Source organism: Mycteria americana, chromosome 5, assembly GCF_035582795.1.
Source record: "Mycteria americana isolate JAX WOST 10 ecotype Jacksonville Zoo and Gardens chromosome 5, USCA_MyAme_1.0, whole genome shotgun sequence".
Taxonomy (NCBI): domain Eukaryota; kingdom Metazoa; phylum Chordata; class Aves; order Ciconiiformes; family Ciconiidae; genus Mycteria; species Mycteria americana.
This window is the reverse complement of record NC_134369.1, coordinates 16,145,582-16,161,677: the sequence shown is the minus strand read 5'-3', so window position 1 is coordinate 16,161,677 and position 16,096 is coordinate 16,145,582. Positions and strand designations below refer to the sequence as shown.

General features: G+C 45.1%; 1 protein-coding gene across 4 annotated transcripts in view; it reads left to right on the top strand.

Annotated features, from left to right (window-relative positions):
- The first annotated feature begins 2,068 nt into the window (after positions 1 to 2,068).
- The window catches only part of ABCC8 (ATP binding cassette subfamily C member 8), an 83,215-nt gene continuing 69,187 nt past the window's right edge, over positions 2,069 to 16,096 (top strand). For all 4 annotated transcript variants that reach the window (XM_075502228.1, XM_075502230.1, XM_075502227.1 and 1 more), the window contains exons 1-3: positions 2,069 to 2,357; positions 3,775 to 3,916; positions 11,014 to 11,135. In XM_075502228.1, coding sequence (XP_075358343.1) covers positions 2,162 to 2,357; positions 3,775 to 3,916; positions 11,014 to 11,135 — 460 coding nt within the window. In that variant the 5' untranslated portion in view covers positions 2,069 to 2,161. The remainder of the gene's footprint in view (positions 2,358 to 3,774; positions 3,917 to 11,013; positions 11,136 to 16,096) is intronic.

Genomic DNA, 16,096 nt, shown 5'->3' with positions numbered 1-16,096 from the left:
TCTCTTGATTTCGTTGTTACAGCAGGGACAAAATTGTGGCATTGTTATTGGAAGTGTGAGTTCTTTAAAGAGTTTGTGTGCGTGCAAGTGTGTGTTCATTGCTAAGAATGCTCAGTTTACCAATTCCCATTTACCAAATGTTTTGATTTCTGTCAGTGGGGGCTTGTTTTCAGTATTTTATTAAGTAGGTAATTGTAATCCAAGACTCTTCCCCATTTAATCCATCACCTTTCTGTTCAGGTTGCCAACACAATTCTGACTCAACTTTAGCTCTGTGATGGATGCACATCTGCTGTAGGACCTGAACTGAGACCATGAATTCTAAACCACCGTGTTAATAATGTAATCGTGGCTGCATATGAAAACCACTGGAAACATAAATTTCAAATTCCAAACTATGGAGTCTCCTAATGTTTTGTTGTTTGAGAATTATGTTTTTAAAAATATTGTGATTGAGACCTTGTAGTAAAGGAAGATGGTCTCAAGGTTCAGAGACTATGCAGAGGCTGGGGATCTGAGCTGGGTTCCCAGATTCCTTTGGAGACTTTGGCAAACTTCAATTTCTCTGTTTAGTTCTCTGGCCACAGTGAAGGTGATGATGATTCCTCCCCCAAATCTTACCCTGTGATTTCAGTCTCTAGCATGTAAACTGTCAAGAGTTCTTTGCTTCTATTTGTTCATCTGTAACACAGAGCCCTCGTGTTACTTGGGGCCTCAGGAAATACTAAAATATAAATGATTTTAAAATTATCTGCATGTAAACTGCACATACTGTTTATTAAATAACTATTAGGATAACGGAGATGAGCTTAACCAGAAGCTCAGATGAATGCTGGGTTCTGTCCAAAACTTAAAATAATTATAGTCTTTCCAGTGTGGGTGTAATTTTAACATTTGAAAATACATATACACAGGATTTGGCTTGGAGTTCGTCATTTTTCATTTATAGGGTCATTTCCCTAAGAGGCATTTAAGCCAACTTGTAGCTTCTGCAATTTGAAGAGTTAAACCTGGATATGTGGGCATTTCTGTTTGTAGAATGTGGAAAGTTTTATTAAATACGCAGCTAAGCAAGGGAGAAGTGTGACTGGGAATGAAAGGAGCTCCAAGGTAAATGATTTGGTTAGGAATCTTAACATTGAGTATTTCATGGCTACATACCAGAGATATTTGAATCTCGGGCTTTGACTCAACCTGTGCTTGGAGGAGTAAGCCAGATGCAGACTTCTGATGCACACCATGTTTTACTTTCCAGTATTATCCCCCAGCATGGAGGTGTTTGATTAGTTTTTGTTTGGCTTTGGCTCAGCTGAACCTAACTTCTACTCAAGACAGAAAGATTTGCAAAATTTGATTTATAGATTATTTTGGTGTACATAGGGAGTGATGTGGAACCCACTCAGATTAATGGCCTGATTCCCACAGACTGCAACAGTCTTGGTGGGGGGAAAAAAAAAGTTAGGCTTGAACTCATTTTAGGGGTAGAAAAAGGTAAAGCACGAACGTAATAGCTATTCAGGTTATGACGTTGAAGTCTCCTTTGAGGACAGGGTACAGCTGTTTACACGATTTAATCTAATAATATCTTCATCATAGTGGAGAAAAAAGTGCAAAGCTGACAAGGTTAAAAAAATATACTTGTAGTCTATAGTTCCTCTGTCATCACTAATATAGTGCGCTTTTTTTTTTTTTTTTTACTGTTCTGTCTTATTAACGATGCATAAAACACTGAATTACCGAGCCCCAAGACACCTGGAACACTGATGTTGCTTTAAGGTAACCGAGGGCTGCCAGGGTGCTTTCGCACTGGTCTCTAGTCCTGTCAGCAACGGGACACACCTTCCTGCGCTCCCGGACTCCAGCTCCACCGCACGCTCCCTAAGCCCCCCCGGGGCCTCGCCAGGCCCCCTCCGAGGCTAACACCGGGCCCCGGGCGCTTGGGGTTTTCACCTTCCTCCCCCCCGCCCGGCTCCGGCCGCCCCCCCCGCTTCCCCCTCGCCCCTCTCTCCCCCCCCGACCGGCCCGGGGCGCTGGGGCGGGGCCGAGCGCTGGGGCGGGGCCGAGCTGGGGCAGCGGCGGGGCCGGTCCGCGGCCGCCGCCGTCGCTCGCCGGCAGGTGCGGGCAGAGCCGCCGCCGCGCAGCCCGCGCCGGCCCCGCCTGGATGTGCGCGGAGGCGGAGGCGGCGCCCGGCTGCGCGCAGGGTCCCGCCATGGCCCTGGCTTTCTGCGGCGACGAGGGCAACTCCACCGCCTACAACGTGGACCACGGCGTGCTCAACAACGGCTGCTTCGTGGACGCGCTCAACGTGGTGCCGCACGTCTTCCTGCTCTTCATCACCTTCCCCATCCTCTTCATCGGTGAGTGCCTGCGGGGCGCCCTTGCCCTGTCCGCCTATGCCTTGCCTCGCCGTGTGCCGCCCCCCTCCTCTTCTGACCCACCCCCCCGTCTTGCTTCGCCGTGCCGTGTCCCCGTCCCCTCCGCCCGCCCCCGCCTTGCTTTGTCTTGCCGTGGGTTTCCCTCCCCCGCTGTGTCGCGTGTGTCGTGTTTTCCCCCGCTTTGCCCTGCCTTCTTGCCTTGCCGCGTACCTTCCCCCCTGGCCCGGCCTGGCCTTGCCCTCTGTGCCGGGCTCCCCGCCGCGCCTCGGCGCGGGGAGGCGGGCGGCTGCAAGGGGTGCTAGGAGGCGGTGCGAGCTGCGGGGTGCTCCGGCGACCGCCTCTCCCGAGGCTGCCCGCCCGCTCTGCGGGCGTCTCTCCGCTCCTGGCAGCGGTGCCCGCTTCCTCTGTCGGGCCTTTCTGAGGTGGGGCAGCCTGCGGGGCTCCCTGCAGGTGAACCCCCCCTGCGCAGAGGCTGGATGGATGCTGAAGGAGGCTGCAGCGTTTGCCTGCAGGTTTTGACTAGCAGCGCGGGAAGCAAAAATAAATGAGCTATTAAAAAACAGAAAACCTGGCAAATAAGTCTTACGTTATCAAATAATATTCCCTGCAATTACTGAGGAGTTACAGCAGCCAGACAGCCCTCCTCATTACTGGTAATCACTAGGAGGGCTGCCCGGCTGCTGTAACTCTTGCCATATCTGCAGCGGATATTATTTGATAACATAAAACTGGGGTTACCGGTAGGTGGCCCGGTGGTTTAATGCATGCGGTTGTTACTACTTTGAGCACCGTTCTGCTCAGCCTGGTCTGACCCCTAGATAGCCATGGCACGAGCTGTGCGATTTAACGCTCGCTTCTGTTGATCATAAAAGCTGAAATAACAGCGCAACTGTTAAAACGGGGTCAGCTGAAGAACTGCTTAGGGTAATCTGTGTTTATCTGGCTTTTCTCAGTATTGCTAGCTTTTACCTAGATCAAGAGAATGAGTTACTTTAAAAAAAATTGTTAGATAAGGTGTAAATTCTTTAATTAAATGCATTGAAGGGAAGAAAAAATTATGTATTATAGCGTTTGTGCGTATTTGTCAAAATGTTCATTTGTTGTTCATTTAAACTGTTAATATGTTTGAAAAATGTTTAATGCATGTAATTACTTGATAGTAAGTTGCTAAAGTATAGGAATTTAAGGCTGTGTCCTGTCTGCATTGTTGATTTTATTCCATATGAAGTGAAGCAATGAGAACACAGTTCTGAAAATATTCAAATACATGCATGTTTAACAACACAGTTGTGTCAACTTTAGTACACTAGTTTGTTATGTATATGCTGTTCTGTATGCAGGAGCTTTGTGTGTCACTCGTTGTTAAGAAAGGTCTTTATAATTTTCTTTTCCTGTGTAGGATGGGGAAGTCAGAGTTCCAAAGTACATATACATCATAGCACATGGCTTCATTTTCCTGGGCACAATTTACGCTGGATACTGACTTTTATCCTCTTGTTTGTGCTGGTGTGTGAAATTGCAGAGGGCATAGTGTCTGATGGGTGAGTATATGTCTACCTTCTGATAGCACTGAGCGTTTTAAAGGTTTCAGGGTAGGTATCTTCTCCCTGTCTAAATTCTCATCTAGACCATATGCCTTGTGGTTATAAACATGTAGTCTGTATTCTTGGTGATTAACCTGCCGACCTTGTATCAGAAATTCCACAGACCTTGCCAAGTTATGTACACATGCACAACTGACCTTAATCTTTTTTAGTTCAGCTTAATGACACTATCTTTCCAAAGAGTAATCATAGATAAATTCTAACAATTCAAGCAGATGGTGACATTTTTGTGATATGTTTTATGTCCAAGGGCCCAGTCCTACAGTCCTTACTCAGGCAGAACTCCCATGTGCACAGTAGGTCATATCATTCCCCTGCAAACTGAGTTCTGTTCATCTTAGTAAAAGGATGGATCTACTGGGCCTTGTCTCACACCCCATGGAGTTTCTTCTGATGTTTGTGCAGTACATCTGATCTATTACCTTGAGCAGAGCAGCTCACATTATATGAGCACGATCCGTCATCTGTTATTCAATTTAGGCTCTTTAAACAGTAATCTGTGGGGAAAAATTATTCCAACTGAAACAAGTGATACAGGAGAGTGATTTATTATGAAAAAAGCTAACGTTGTATAACAATGACTATAATCATCTTCCTCTGAAGAAAGGGCTGACTTTCATAACTATTATGAATTTGCAACCCAAGGATTATGGAGTTGAAGCTCCTTGTTAAATAGAACAAACCCTCTCTGTTTAGCCATCTGTATAACAACTATCCACCAACCAGTGTGAAAGGCACTGCAGTATTCTGCTGTAGAAGCTGATATCATCATTATTATTATAACTTCTCTCAAACGTATATAAATAGGAAGTTTCTCAGTGCCAGTTTTTTTTAAAAAGGAATTTTTCTCATGCTTATTCAGAGTTATCAGGGCGTGGGATGCTCAGAGCAAAATCTCCTGTTTTGAGTTTTCTGTTTTATTTTGCTTTTTAGCAATCCCTCTCATTATGTTATTTGCTATTTAACTTGACTCAGAATGCTGCTGTTAAGTAATAAGTGTCACCTGATGAGAATCAAAGCTCCTAGCTATACTGGGGGAGTGCCAACCCACAGTTGTGCCTCCCGAGCACTCAGCAGGCTGGTGAGTGCTCCAGTGAATAAAAGCAGATTTTGAGACTCATCAGTTTTCTAAGACCAAAATGGATCATGTTGGTAAGTCCTTTTGACAGTAATTGGGTACCAAAGGCTTTGGCACTTCAGCAATAGATGCAGCCTGGTGGAGATATGGTTATATAGGGGAATTCCAGCAACTTCTGTCTGTGAAATAAATAAATTCAAAAAAAACCTCCCACTCCTGCAGTGTTACCTACTGAAGCTTAGGCTGCCTGAAGAAATCTGTTCCTTGTTTTTCCTTACTGAGAATCCAGCCCTGATGGACAAAAAACCCTGGCATTACTAGGAATTCAGAGACTGAAGAATCTTTTCTCATTTTGCTGTATACAACTCATTGTCAACAAGAGGAGTTAAGTGTTTATGCCACATGTTGTCAGCATGGCTCCAGCCAGCTCTGTGGAGTTCACCACAATGTCCGTGTGAGGGAGGGCTTTCCTTTCTTAGTGCAGATGCAGGAAGTGGTCCTGCTGAGCTCCTACAGATCTGTTAGACATTTGGGATGTTCTGCGCTCAGACATAGAATCATACAATCGTTTATGTTGGAAAAGACCTTTAAGACCATTGAGTCCAACCATTAACCTACCACTGCCAAGTCCACCACTAAACCATGTCCCCGAGCACCACATCTACGCGTCTTTTAAATACCTCCAGGGATGGTGACTCAACCACTTCCCTGGGCAGCCTGTTCCAATGCTTGACCACCCTTTCAGTGAAGAAATTTTTCCTAATATCCAATCTAAACCTCCCCTGGCGCAACTTGAGGCCGTTTCCTCTCGTCCTATCACTTGTTACCTGGGAGAAGAGACCGACCCCCACCTTGCTACAACCTCCTTTCAGGTAGTTGTAGAGAGCAATAAGGTCTCCCCTCAGCCTCTGCTTCTCCAGGCTAAACAACCCCAGTTCCCTCAGCTGCTCCTCATCAGACTTGTTCTCCAGACCCTTCACCAGCTTCGTTGCCCTTCTCTGGACTCGCTCCAGTACCTCAATGTCTCTCTTGTAGTGAGGGGCCCAAAACTGAATGCAATATTCAAGGTGTGGCCTCACCAGTGCCAAGTACAGGGGCACGATCACTTCCCTAGTCCTGCTGGCCACGCTACTTCTGATACAAGCCAGGATGCTATTGGCTTTTTTGGCCACCTGGGCACACTGCTGGCTCATATTCAGCTGGCTGTTGACCAACACCCCCAGGTCCTTTTCTGCCAGGCAGCTTTCCAGCCACTCTTCCCCAAGCCTGTAGCGTTGCATGGGGTTGTTCTGACCCAAGTGCAGGACCTGACCCTTAGCCTTGCTGAACCCCATACACTTGGCCTTGGCCCATTGATCCAGCCTGTCCAGATCCCTCTTCAGAGCCTTCCTACCCTCAAGCAGATTAACACTCCCACCCAACTTCATGTCATCTGCAATGCATGATGAGGGGTGCACTCGATCCCCTCATCCAGATCATTGATAAAGATATTAAACAGGACTGGCCCCAACACAGAGCCCTGGGGAACACCACTTGTGACCGTCTGCCAACTCAGTTCACCACCACTCTTTGGGCCCGGCCATCCAGCCAGTATTTTACCCAGCAAAGAGTATACCCATCCAAGCCACAAGCAGCCAGTTTCTCCAGGAGAATGCTGTGGAGACAGTTTCAAAGGCTTTACTGAAGTCTAGATAGACAACATCCACGGCCTTTCCCTCATCCGCTAGGCGGGTCACCTTGTCATAGAAGGAGATCAGGTTGGTCAAGCAGGACCCGCCTTTCCTAAACCCATGCTGGCTGGGCCTGATCCCCTGGTTGTCCTGTATGTGCCGCGTGATGGCACTCAAGGTGATCTGCTCCATAACCTTCCCCAGCGCTGAGGGCAAACTGACAGGCCTGTAGTTCCCCAGATCCTCCTTCTGGCCCTTCTCGTGGATGGGTGTTGCATTTGCTAATCTCCAGTCAACTGGGACCTCCCCGGTTAGCCAGGACTGCTGGTAAATGATGGAAAGGGGCTTGGTGAGCACTTGTGCCAGTTCCTTCAGTACTCTCGGGTGGATCTCATTAGGCCCCATAGACTTGTGAATGTCTAAGTGGTGTAGCAGGTCACTAACCATTTCCCCCTGGATTATTTGGGCTCCATTCTGGTCCCCATCCCTGTCTTCCAACTCCAGGGGCTGGGTACGCAGAGAACAATTGGCCCTACTATTAAAGACTGAGGCAAAGAAGACATTAAGTACCTCAGCCTTTTCCTCATCCTTTGTCACTATGTTTTCCCCCGCATCTGATAAAGGATGGAGATTCTCCTTTGCCCCCCTTTTGTTGCTAATATATTTATAGAAACATTTTTGTTGTCTTTTACAGCAGTAGCCAGACTAAGTTCTAGCTGGGCTTTGGCCCTTCTAATTTTCTCTCTGCGTAACCTCATGACATCTTTGTAGTCCTCCTGAGTTGCCTGCCCCTGCTTCCAAAGGTCATAAACTCTCCTTTTTTTCCTGAGTTCTAGCCAAAGCTCTCTATTCTGCCAGGCCAGTCTTCTTCCCTGCCGGCTCGTCTTTCAGCACCTGGGACAGCCTGGTCTTGTGCCTTTAGGACTTCCTCCTTAAAGAATGTCCAGCCTTCCTGGACTCCTTTACCCATTAGGGCTGCCTCCCAGGGGACTCTGTCGACCAGTCTCCTAAACAGGCCAAAGTCTGCCCTCTGGAAGTCCAAGGTGGCAGTTCTGCTGACCCCCCTCCTTACTTCTCCAAGAATCAAAAACTCTTATCATTTCGTGATCACTCTGCCCAAGATGGCCTCCAACTGTCACATCACCCACAAGTCCTTCTCTGTTCACAAACAAGAGGTCCAGCGGGGCACCTTCCCTCGTTGGCTCACTCACCAGCTGTGTCAGGAAGTTATCTGCCACACGCTCCAGGAACCTCCTGGACTGTTTCCTCTCTGCTGTATTGTATTTCCAGCAGACATCTGGTTAGTTGAAGTCCCCCACAAGAACAAGGGCTAGCGATTGTGAGACTTCTCCCAGTGGCTTATAGAATATTTTGTCTGCCTCTTCATCGTGGTTGGATGGTCTGTAACAGAATCCCACCATATCTGCCTTGTTGGCCTTCCCCCTAATTCTTACCCATAAACACTCAACCCTATCGTCACTGTCATTAAGCTCTAGACAATCAAAACACTCCCTAACATACAAGGTTACCCCACTGCCTCTCCTTTGCCTACCCCTTCTGAAGAGTTTATAGCCATCCTTTGCAGCACTCCAGTTGTGCGAGTCATCCCACCATGTTTCCATGATGGCAACTATATCATAGTTTCCCTGCTGCACAGTGGTTTCCAGCTCCTCCTGCTTGTTGCCCATGCTGTGTGCATTGGTGTAGATGCATTTCACTTGGGCTATTGATCCTGTCACTTTTTTGGGGGAGAAGCCCTAATTCCTACATGACCATTCTCAGGCGCTTCCATGGTTTCTAACACATCCATAACCCTTTTGTCTTTGCTGCCGCATGGATCTCCATCCCCTACCTCCACGGAGACGGCAGACCAAAGGACCTCGCTAGCACACCATCCCTCAAACATCGGTGGGCTGCCCCCAGGCTTATTTCTAGTGAGCCTGGTTTTATCCCTTTCCTCCTTCAGATCCAGTTTAAAGCTCTTTTAATGAGCCCTGCTAACTCCTGTGCAAAGATTCTTTCCCCACTTTGAGACAGGGTTACCCTGTCTGTCGCCAGCAGGCCTGGTGTCATGTAGACTGACCATGATCAAAAACCCAAAATTCTGCCGGTGACACCAGGCTCGGAGCCAGGTATTGATCTGCTGGCTCTTCCTGTTTCTTCTCTCATCTTTCCCTGCAACTGGAAGGATAGAGGAGAGCAGTACTGCTCCTGATCCCTTAACCAGTCATCCCAAGGCCCTGAAGTCTCTCTTGATTGCCCTCGACTTCTACTTGCAGCTTCATCGCTGCCTACCTGAAAAATCAATAATGGATAATAATCTGAGGGCCGTACCAGGGTAGGAAGTTTTCTTTTTACATCTTTATCCCGGGGCCCCAGGAAGACAGCAGACTTCCCTAAGTAAGAAGTGGGTCTGGTCTGCATATTGGGCCTTCTGTTCCCTTCAGAGGGCAGTCTCCTATGACAGTGACCCTTCTTTTTTCTCTTTATGGAAGCAGTTTTGATGCAGGGCGTAGGCCGACTTAAGCTCGGCGACACCTCCAAGCTAGACGAACCATCGTCCTTGTCCTTGTTTGGTTCCACTTGCGGAGTCTCATACCTGTTACGCAGGGGCACCTGGGAAGGTGGGGCAGTCACAGAGGAGACGCGCCTGCTGCCCCAGGCAGGAACTCGTCGCCATTGCCCCCTATCCCTTAAGTCACTGTGTTCAGCCAGGCAGAGACGGGATAGGGAATCCTCCATATCACGCGTCCTGTCTGCCTGTTGGGCCTGTCCTGGGGAAGGCAGGGTGCGATTCCAGCAGTCTGTCTCTCTCTCGCACTCCCTGATACTCCTCAGCCTACTCACCTCCTCCTGGAGCTCTGTCACTAGGAGTTCCTCCAGCTGGGCGCGCCTCCCACGGGCGTGCTCGCTGCTGCCGTAAGAGTCGGGCACAGCCTGCAGCCCCACACCTGGGCGGCCGCGTGTTCCCACCGGAGCCCTGTCTGGGAAGCTGTGTTGGTTGTGGTGGGCGCACAGGTTAGAGAGGCCGTGGCTTTCTGCCGGGTGGATACCATTGCTCCCTGGTCGAGCTGGCAGAGCTTCAGCGCCCTTCCTGCACGCCCTGCTGCGCAAGCTGCCACAGGCTGTCACACCCTGCCACACCGCGCCCTGTTTGCCTGCCCTGGTCGCCAGCGCTCCCTAAGGGCTTCTTTTATACGTGGCGGGGGGGGCTCGGCTGCCGTTGCTCCTGGCCTTGCCCAGGTCTTGTCAGCCGCTGTCGTGTGAGCTGCGGGCTCCTGGCGGCTCTCTCCTGGCGACATGCGATGTCCTGTGACGATCTCCAGCTCCCTGACAGCACAGCCCCTTTTGTCTTTCCAAACTACGCAAAGGTAGCTTTTGCTGCAGCAAGAACAAATCCAGAGATGCTAATTTATTTTCCGTGAGGTTCAGAGGACAAGGCGTGAATTTCCCTGGGCGTTTGTGTCCTGAAGACTTCCTCTTGGTGCCTCTTCTCCTGGAGCTGGTTGGGAGGCAGAGGAAATTGTACCTCTTGACAGCACAGGACACTCCATTACTTTTGTGAAAGAAAAGGAGAGGAGGAGAAGATGGCAAGTAGGAGGAAAGAGGGGGGGAAAACATGATTGTAGCCACCTCTGCACAAACCAACAACGTTGCCCAACAATTCCCATATTCACAAAGGGCTGCAGTTGGCAGGACCCCCTCTGCTACTACCTGAAGCAAAGTGTCAGGAGAGTTTTGCTTTATAGCACAAAACTTAAGGGTATATGATTCTGTTGTAGGTTTTGTTTGTTGGCTTGCAGTCACTGAAGACAGAACTTGCTGTAAGTAATTCCCAATGCTGTGGTGCTGTTCCTTCTCCCAAACTGGAAAAAGAAAATGAAACATTTCCACAAAAGTTTTCTGTAGAAAATCTGAAACTGTGCTGTCAGTTGGTCTTATGTACATATTTTGATGGACAGCTCCCAAACTAGTTAAGCTTAAATTAACTTTTCTCATTTTGGAGCTGAGCTGCTTATCTTAATTTAAACAATGTTCCAATTGATTTCGGTAGGAAATAGGAGTACACACATTTCATTTTCAGCACACGGGAGGAATTTGAAATCCAACTATGTGATTTAGGAGCGTAAATCCAATTGAAAATTGGAGAGCTTTACATCCATAACTCATTCTAGAAAATCCTGTGTCAGGGCTGGGTACAGGATACAATTCATAAATTAAAAGGGAAACATTTAAGTAGCTAAGAGGGTTTGATTTTAATAGATGTTCACTTTTTTCTTTTTAAGGGTTTCAGAATCGCGCCATTTACACCTGTACATGCCGGCTGGCATGGCGTTCTTGGCGGCCATCACATCGGTTGTCTATTACCATAATATCGAAACATCCAATTTCCCGAAGTTGTTAATCGGTACGTGTCACAACTTACAAGGCTTGGAAATGTGATTGTGGTGCTGTGTCTCTCTTCATTCTGTGACAGGTCATTGCAGTCTCAGTGCTAGCTTGTACGGATACAGGTACACCTATAATCTGGTCTGCTGGGTGCCATTGCCAGACTCAGTTCTGACTTTTGCTGAAACAGCTCATTGTTTTCAATGCCTTTAACTTCTAATAGTATTCCCTACGGTGTTCTCGGGGATTCAGTGGGCCAGGGGCTTCTCTAGGAAAAACTGGATTTGTGGGAAAAGTAGCACATCAAACTCTTAACTCTAAAAGCTATCCAAATCCCCCTGCTTGTCAGCATGTTGCATTGAGGCATGATAGAAGATTGAAGCCATCTTTGTGTGTGTGGTCTGTTGAAATATGCAGGGAGTCAAGGGAAATGAGTCACATCACTGACTTTCAGTATGACCCTGGATATATTACTTTGCCTGCTTGCTCTTGGTTCCTGTTCCTAAAACTCCCTTTGTAAACTGCTTGAAGACCTTTCAAATGGAAAATGCTACGTATAAGAAATAGCTAGTATACTATATATTTTCTGCAGGATTGTAAATAAACTGTAGCTAGCTATAGAAAATTCATTACTGCTGACAATCATGCAGTTGGTGATGGGATCTCTACTGTTTAAGTAGATTGCAGATTGTGGATGTCTACATGTTTAGTCATCCTGTTAGCTGTTATTTCTTTGGTGGTCCTGGCTCATCAAATTTTGTTTGAGCTGGTTTTCTGTATTAATGGATCCTGCTAAGATTTGTCTTGTGTCATTGTAGCTATGTGTATGAAAGTTCTGTTCTATTTTTTGTCAGGTGGAAAAAAGTCACTAGCAACTGGATTTGAGAAAGCTTTTAAATATTAAAGATTATTTTGAACTGCATGTTGTGCTAAGCAAGCATCATCTTCTGCAGAAGGAGCCTTTAATTCCTGAACTAAATGAAAAAAAAAAGTCATTTGTCTTCAAAACCTTCAGTTTTCTATCCAGGCTTGGCAGCCTTTATGTCTTCTCATTTGGGACTGCTTTTCTTCTTGTACCCCTCTTTTAAGTAGGATCTTTTTTGTCTTTTATAACCAGGTGGGGTCATTTAGTTACTTTTTTAATAAGTCAGCACAGTCTGTTTAATGCACTAGATGTTATGTCTCAGCACTAGATGTTATGTCTCCGGAAAGCATTGCTAGCCTGTTACAATCACCTATGGAACACAAGCAGTGATTTTCTTCAGGGGTTTTTTTTTTTTGTTATTTCAGATGTATAATGCAGTGTTTAATAATTTAGTGTTGCTACTGCATTTCTGCTGTTAAATCATTGAGAAGGGTAGCACAAATTTATAGCTGGTAGTTGATTACCCATTTTTGCATAATCCCTTCTCTGTAGAGATTTCTCTTTTATGATAATTTTGCTCAGTATTAAGAGCACTGATGCTGGATAAGCTCTGGACAATATTTGAATAATAAACAGTTATACCAATGAATACCAACACTTAAGTAAGTGTTATTGATACTGAAGTTAATAATTGTGAATTTTCTATTTTGCAAGAATTTCCAAGGAACAGACTCCTTTAGAAAATGTCATCTTAATAGCTAACTCTTCGGCAAAAAAGAAAATCAGACTACCTCAGTCTTTCCCACTTAGTTGGTCTGATTTTAATTTTAATCCAAAGTCTTCACAAGCTGAGGGTCTTTGATTTTTATTTTATTTTTTGTTTTGTTTTTCTTTTCATTGTCCTGTATTTGTGAGAGAACGTAAGACAGATGTTTCTGGAAGTCTCCAGACTTGGTGACTGCACAAATTTATTATCTGTGAGGATCGTCATCTTTCAATGTTAATTGCAACTACTCTGTATTGACAACTGGGACTAGGTGATGCTAACTTTATGCAAATTAGCCCAGTATGAGATAGTTAAATTATACCTATGCTCAGCTATCAACCCACTAGAGTGCAGTGTGGCCATGAAGCAGCTTTCTTTTAGAGCCTAATACCAATGAGGTAAATGGGAACCATGAGGAAAAGCTTAAGTTGGTGATAAACTTTTTGCTGAGTGTGTGAGAAAGGAAACTGAAAGAGGGTTCTTCGTTAGTAAAATGTTGTAGAGGAGATCTAATACTACACATACACACGCACAGAGTAAAGTAAATGACCTGATGTGGCATCTTCTGCTGCTTCTGAGCATCGGTGAAGTTCCACCTAACTGCAGGGATCACCTGTCTCAGCTGCAGGATCAATGCCTACACTTGCAAAGAGTTGGTAGCCATATGAAGCAAAGACTAATAGAGCCTTACCCAAAAGTTACTAAATCCAGTGGGGAAACTCTCATTGATGCAGTGCAGAACATGCTTAAAGGTGTGATCATTAATTCTGAACAGGATAAAATTTTCCAATCCTGTGAAACTTTGAGATGTTTTCTTTTTTTAAATCTTTTTCACTCTACCTTAAAGAAACCAAGTCCATTTGAAGTTCTTCAAGAGGCAGATACCATAACAGGCCTGGGGATTAGCACATTCCCTTGGGGTATGCAAGACAAGGATGTACTGTTCCTGTACTGATCCTGCCTTTCAGCTTTATGCCCAGGCTGTTGGCTATTTTGAAGTAGTCGTTCTTATTATCTCTTATCAAAAAAAGTTGACAAGGGTTGGAATATTTATTCTCTGAAGCTAATGATTGAGTTGAGGATCCCAGCTGAGTGTCCAAACTATTGGAACACTTTGATCTGGTCTGAATCTGTTCGTCTCTGTATGGTTTTGACCTGTAATTGTATTTCAACAAAAATAGCTTTTCCAGTGTAGCGCTGTTTACCAGGGGACTCTCGTAATAATGCTAATTTTGGTGTTCTTTGCACAGTGTTGCAGAATGGATGCGTAACAGTTGGACAGTTTAGCAGGATGCATTTTAGAATAGTTTTCATACTGAATTGGAAAATCTGCTAGCTTTCTCGACGTTTAAAAAATGTAATTGAATGGTAGCATCTGATTGCACTATTTTTTAAATCAGTATTTATTTGTTTTATAGATAAATAAACCTCAGAAATTAAACAGTAGGAGGAAATTATGAATAACAATAGGACTTTGAGTTTTTAATCTGAAAGGGATAGTAATATGGGAACACATGAATTTTTTGATTTAAGAAAATTGTCCTTTTTTTAACCAATTGTAATTATAGGGCTGCCTTACCATTCTTGACAGTAATCTAGTTTTCTAATCTAAATTTCTTGTACCTTGACATTGTAGTTAATTCCCTTGGAATTAGTTTATTGTTTAAAATGGAACTTCCTGTTATTGTATAAATATAATGCTTATTGCTTAGTACACAAAATTTCTCTCCAAACAGACACAGGTTAATTAATAAATCCCATCCAGTTAAGTACGTGACTTTTCAGCTCTCGGGTTTAATCTAATAAAGGTGTAGAACAGTTTGAGTTCCACATTGCTTAATTTCCAGCAGTTTCCAGTCTGGCCCCAGGTGAGAATCTACACCCTGGTGCTGTGGGTTGAGGTAGCTTACACAGCCCAAGAAAAAGCGAGGTCCTTTAAGCAAGGTCCTTTAGGCTGCAGGCGTTTAGAATACATCTAAAGCAATCACATAAATGAAAGCATGCCTCTGTGGTCTGATCACTAGGCTGTTCAGGCCAGTGGAAGTTCTTGGCGATAATTTCTAGAAACTCTCAGCCAATATGCACTCACCAGCCAGATTATAAAAACACAGCTTAAAAGAAAGAGCCATAACTATATTTTCCAACTAGCCTTATCTTGCGGGGCTTCTGAACATCCACCAGATTAGATTATATACACTTGTATTCAAAAGTGAGAAGCTAAGTAAGATCGCATGCTTCTAAGAGGTATAACAGTGGGAGGTCAGTTATCACCTGAGAATGTTGCATTTGGCACTTTCTAATACTTCTTAGATAAAAGATAAATGAATGTTGTAGTAAAATAATAATAATAATAAAAAAGGTCGTATAGACACTTATTTAAATCCTAAATAGGAGAGTGGCTCTGCTAGTTCTTATTTCTTCTTCCAAGAGCTCTGCATAGGTACCAGTTGGGTTGGTTGGTTTTTCAGGTGTCCTCTGCTGGTGCAGATTTTCAGTGTGCTATCTTTGTGTAAGTCCTCTTTACTCTGAGAAGGATGCGTTCTCAGCCCGTTGTAAGAAGAATGAGACAAAACACAAGGATTAACAGATAAAGGTGGTTAGGAGTAGAACAATGTGGAATGTATTCTTGGATTAAATGAGATTTTAGAGGCAGGCATATCGCAAATAGGAAGGAATAGTGCCTCAAAGGTAGGAAACAGTCTGAAGCAGGATGCAGAGACTAGATTTGATGCAATATAAATTGGGAAGATGGTAGGAAGCCTCACATAAGAAGGCTATAGTTTTGTAAGAGGGATTCTGTAAGTATGTCTCTTAAATCCTCTCTGCCACTGCATCAGCCACTAACATACAGTGCTGAAATACCTGATGTCTTAGTGCTTTCTTCTTACAAACTGGCTTATTAATTTTAGAGGAAGATAGACTCTCTTGGCAAATGTCCTAATGCTCACTCCTCCTGTACTGTTCTGTTTACTGTATTCATTTAAATGAGAGTTTTGAAATTGATTTCCGTAGAAGCAGGATTGGCAGCCCCAAACGCCATACAGACACTCCGTGTTGGATTTAGTTTTGCATGGAAAGGGTAGCCGCACAGTACATCTCCACAGGGCTTTCTAGGGTGCCTCAAGGTAGCTGGAACACCACAAATTCGTTGAAATTTGTGCAAGTTCCTGATGATAATCCATATTTCTAAGTTAGACTTGCAGTTGCTAATGTCTTGGTTGGAGACTCTCTGGTGTTGCAGCAAGACGCTCAGAAAGCATATCCACGTTTTCCTTGGCAGTTAGAGTGCGTTCCAGCTGTTGCGCTGTGGCAGATACAGCAGCAAGGAAAGATTCATGTATAAGAACAT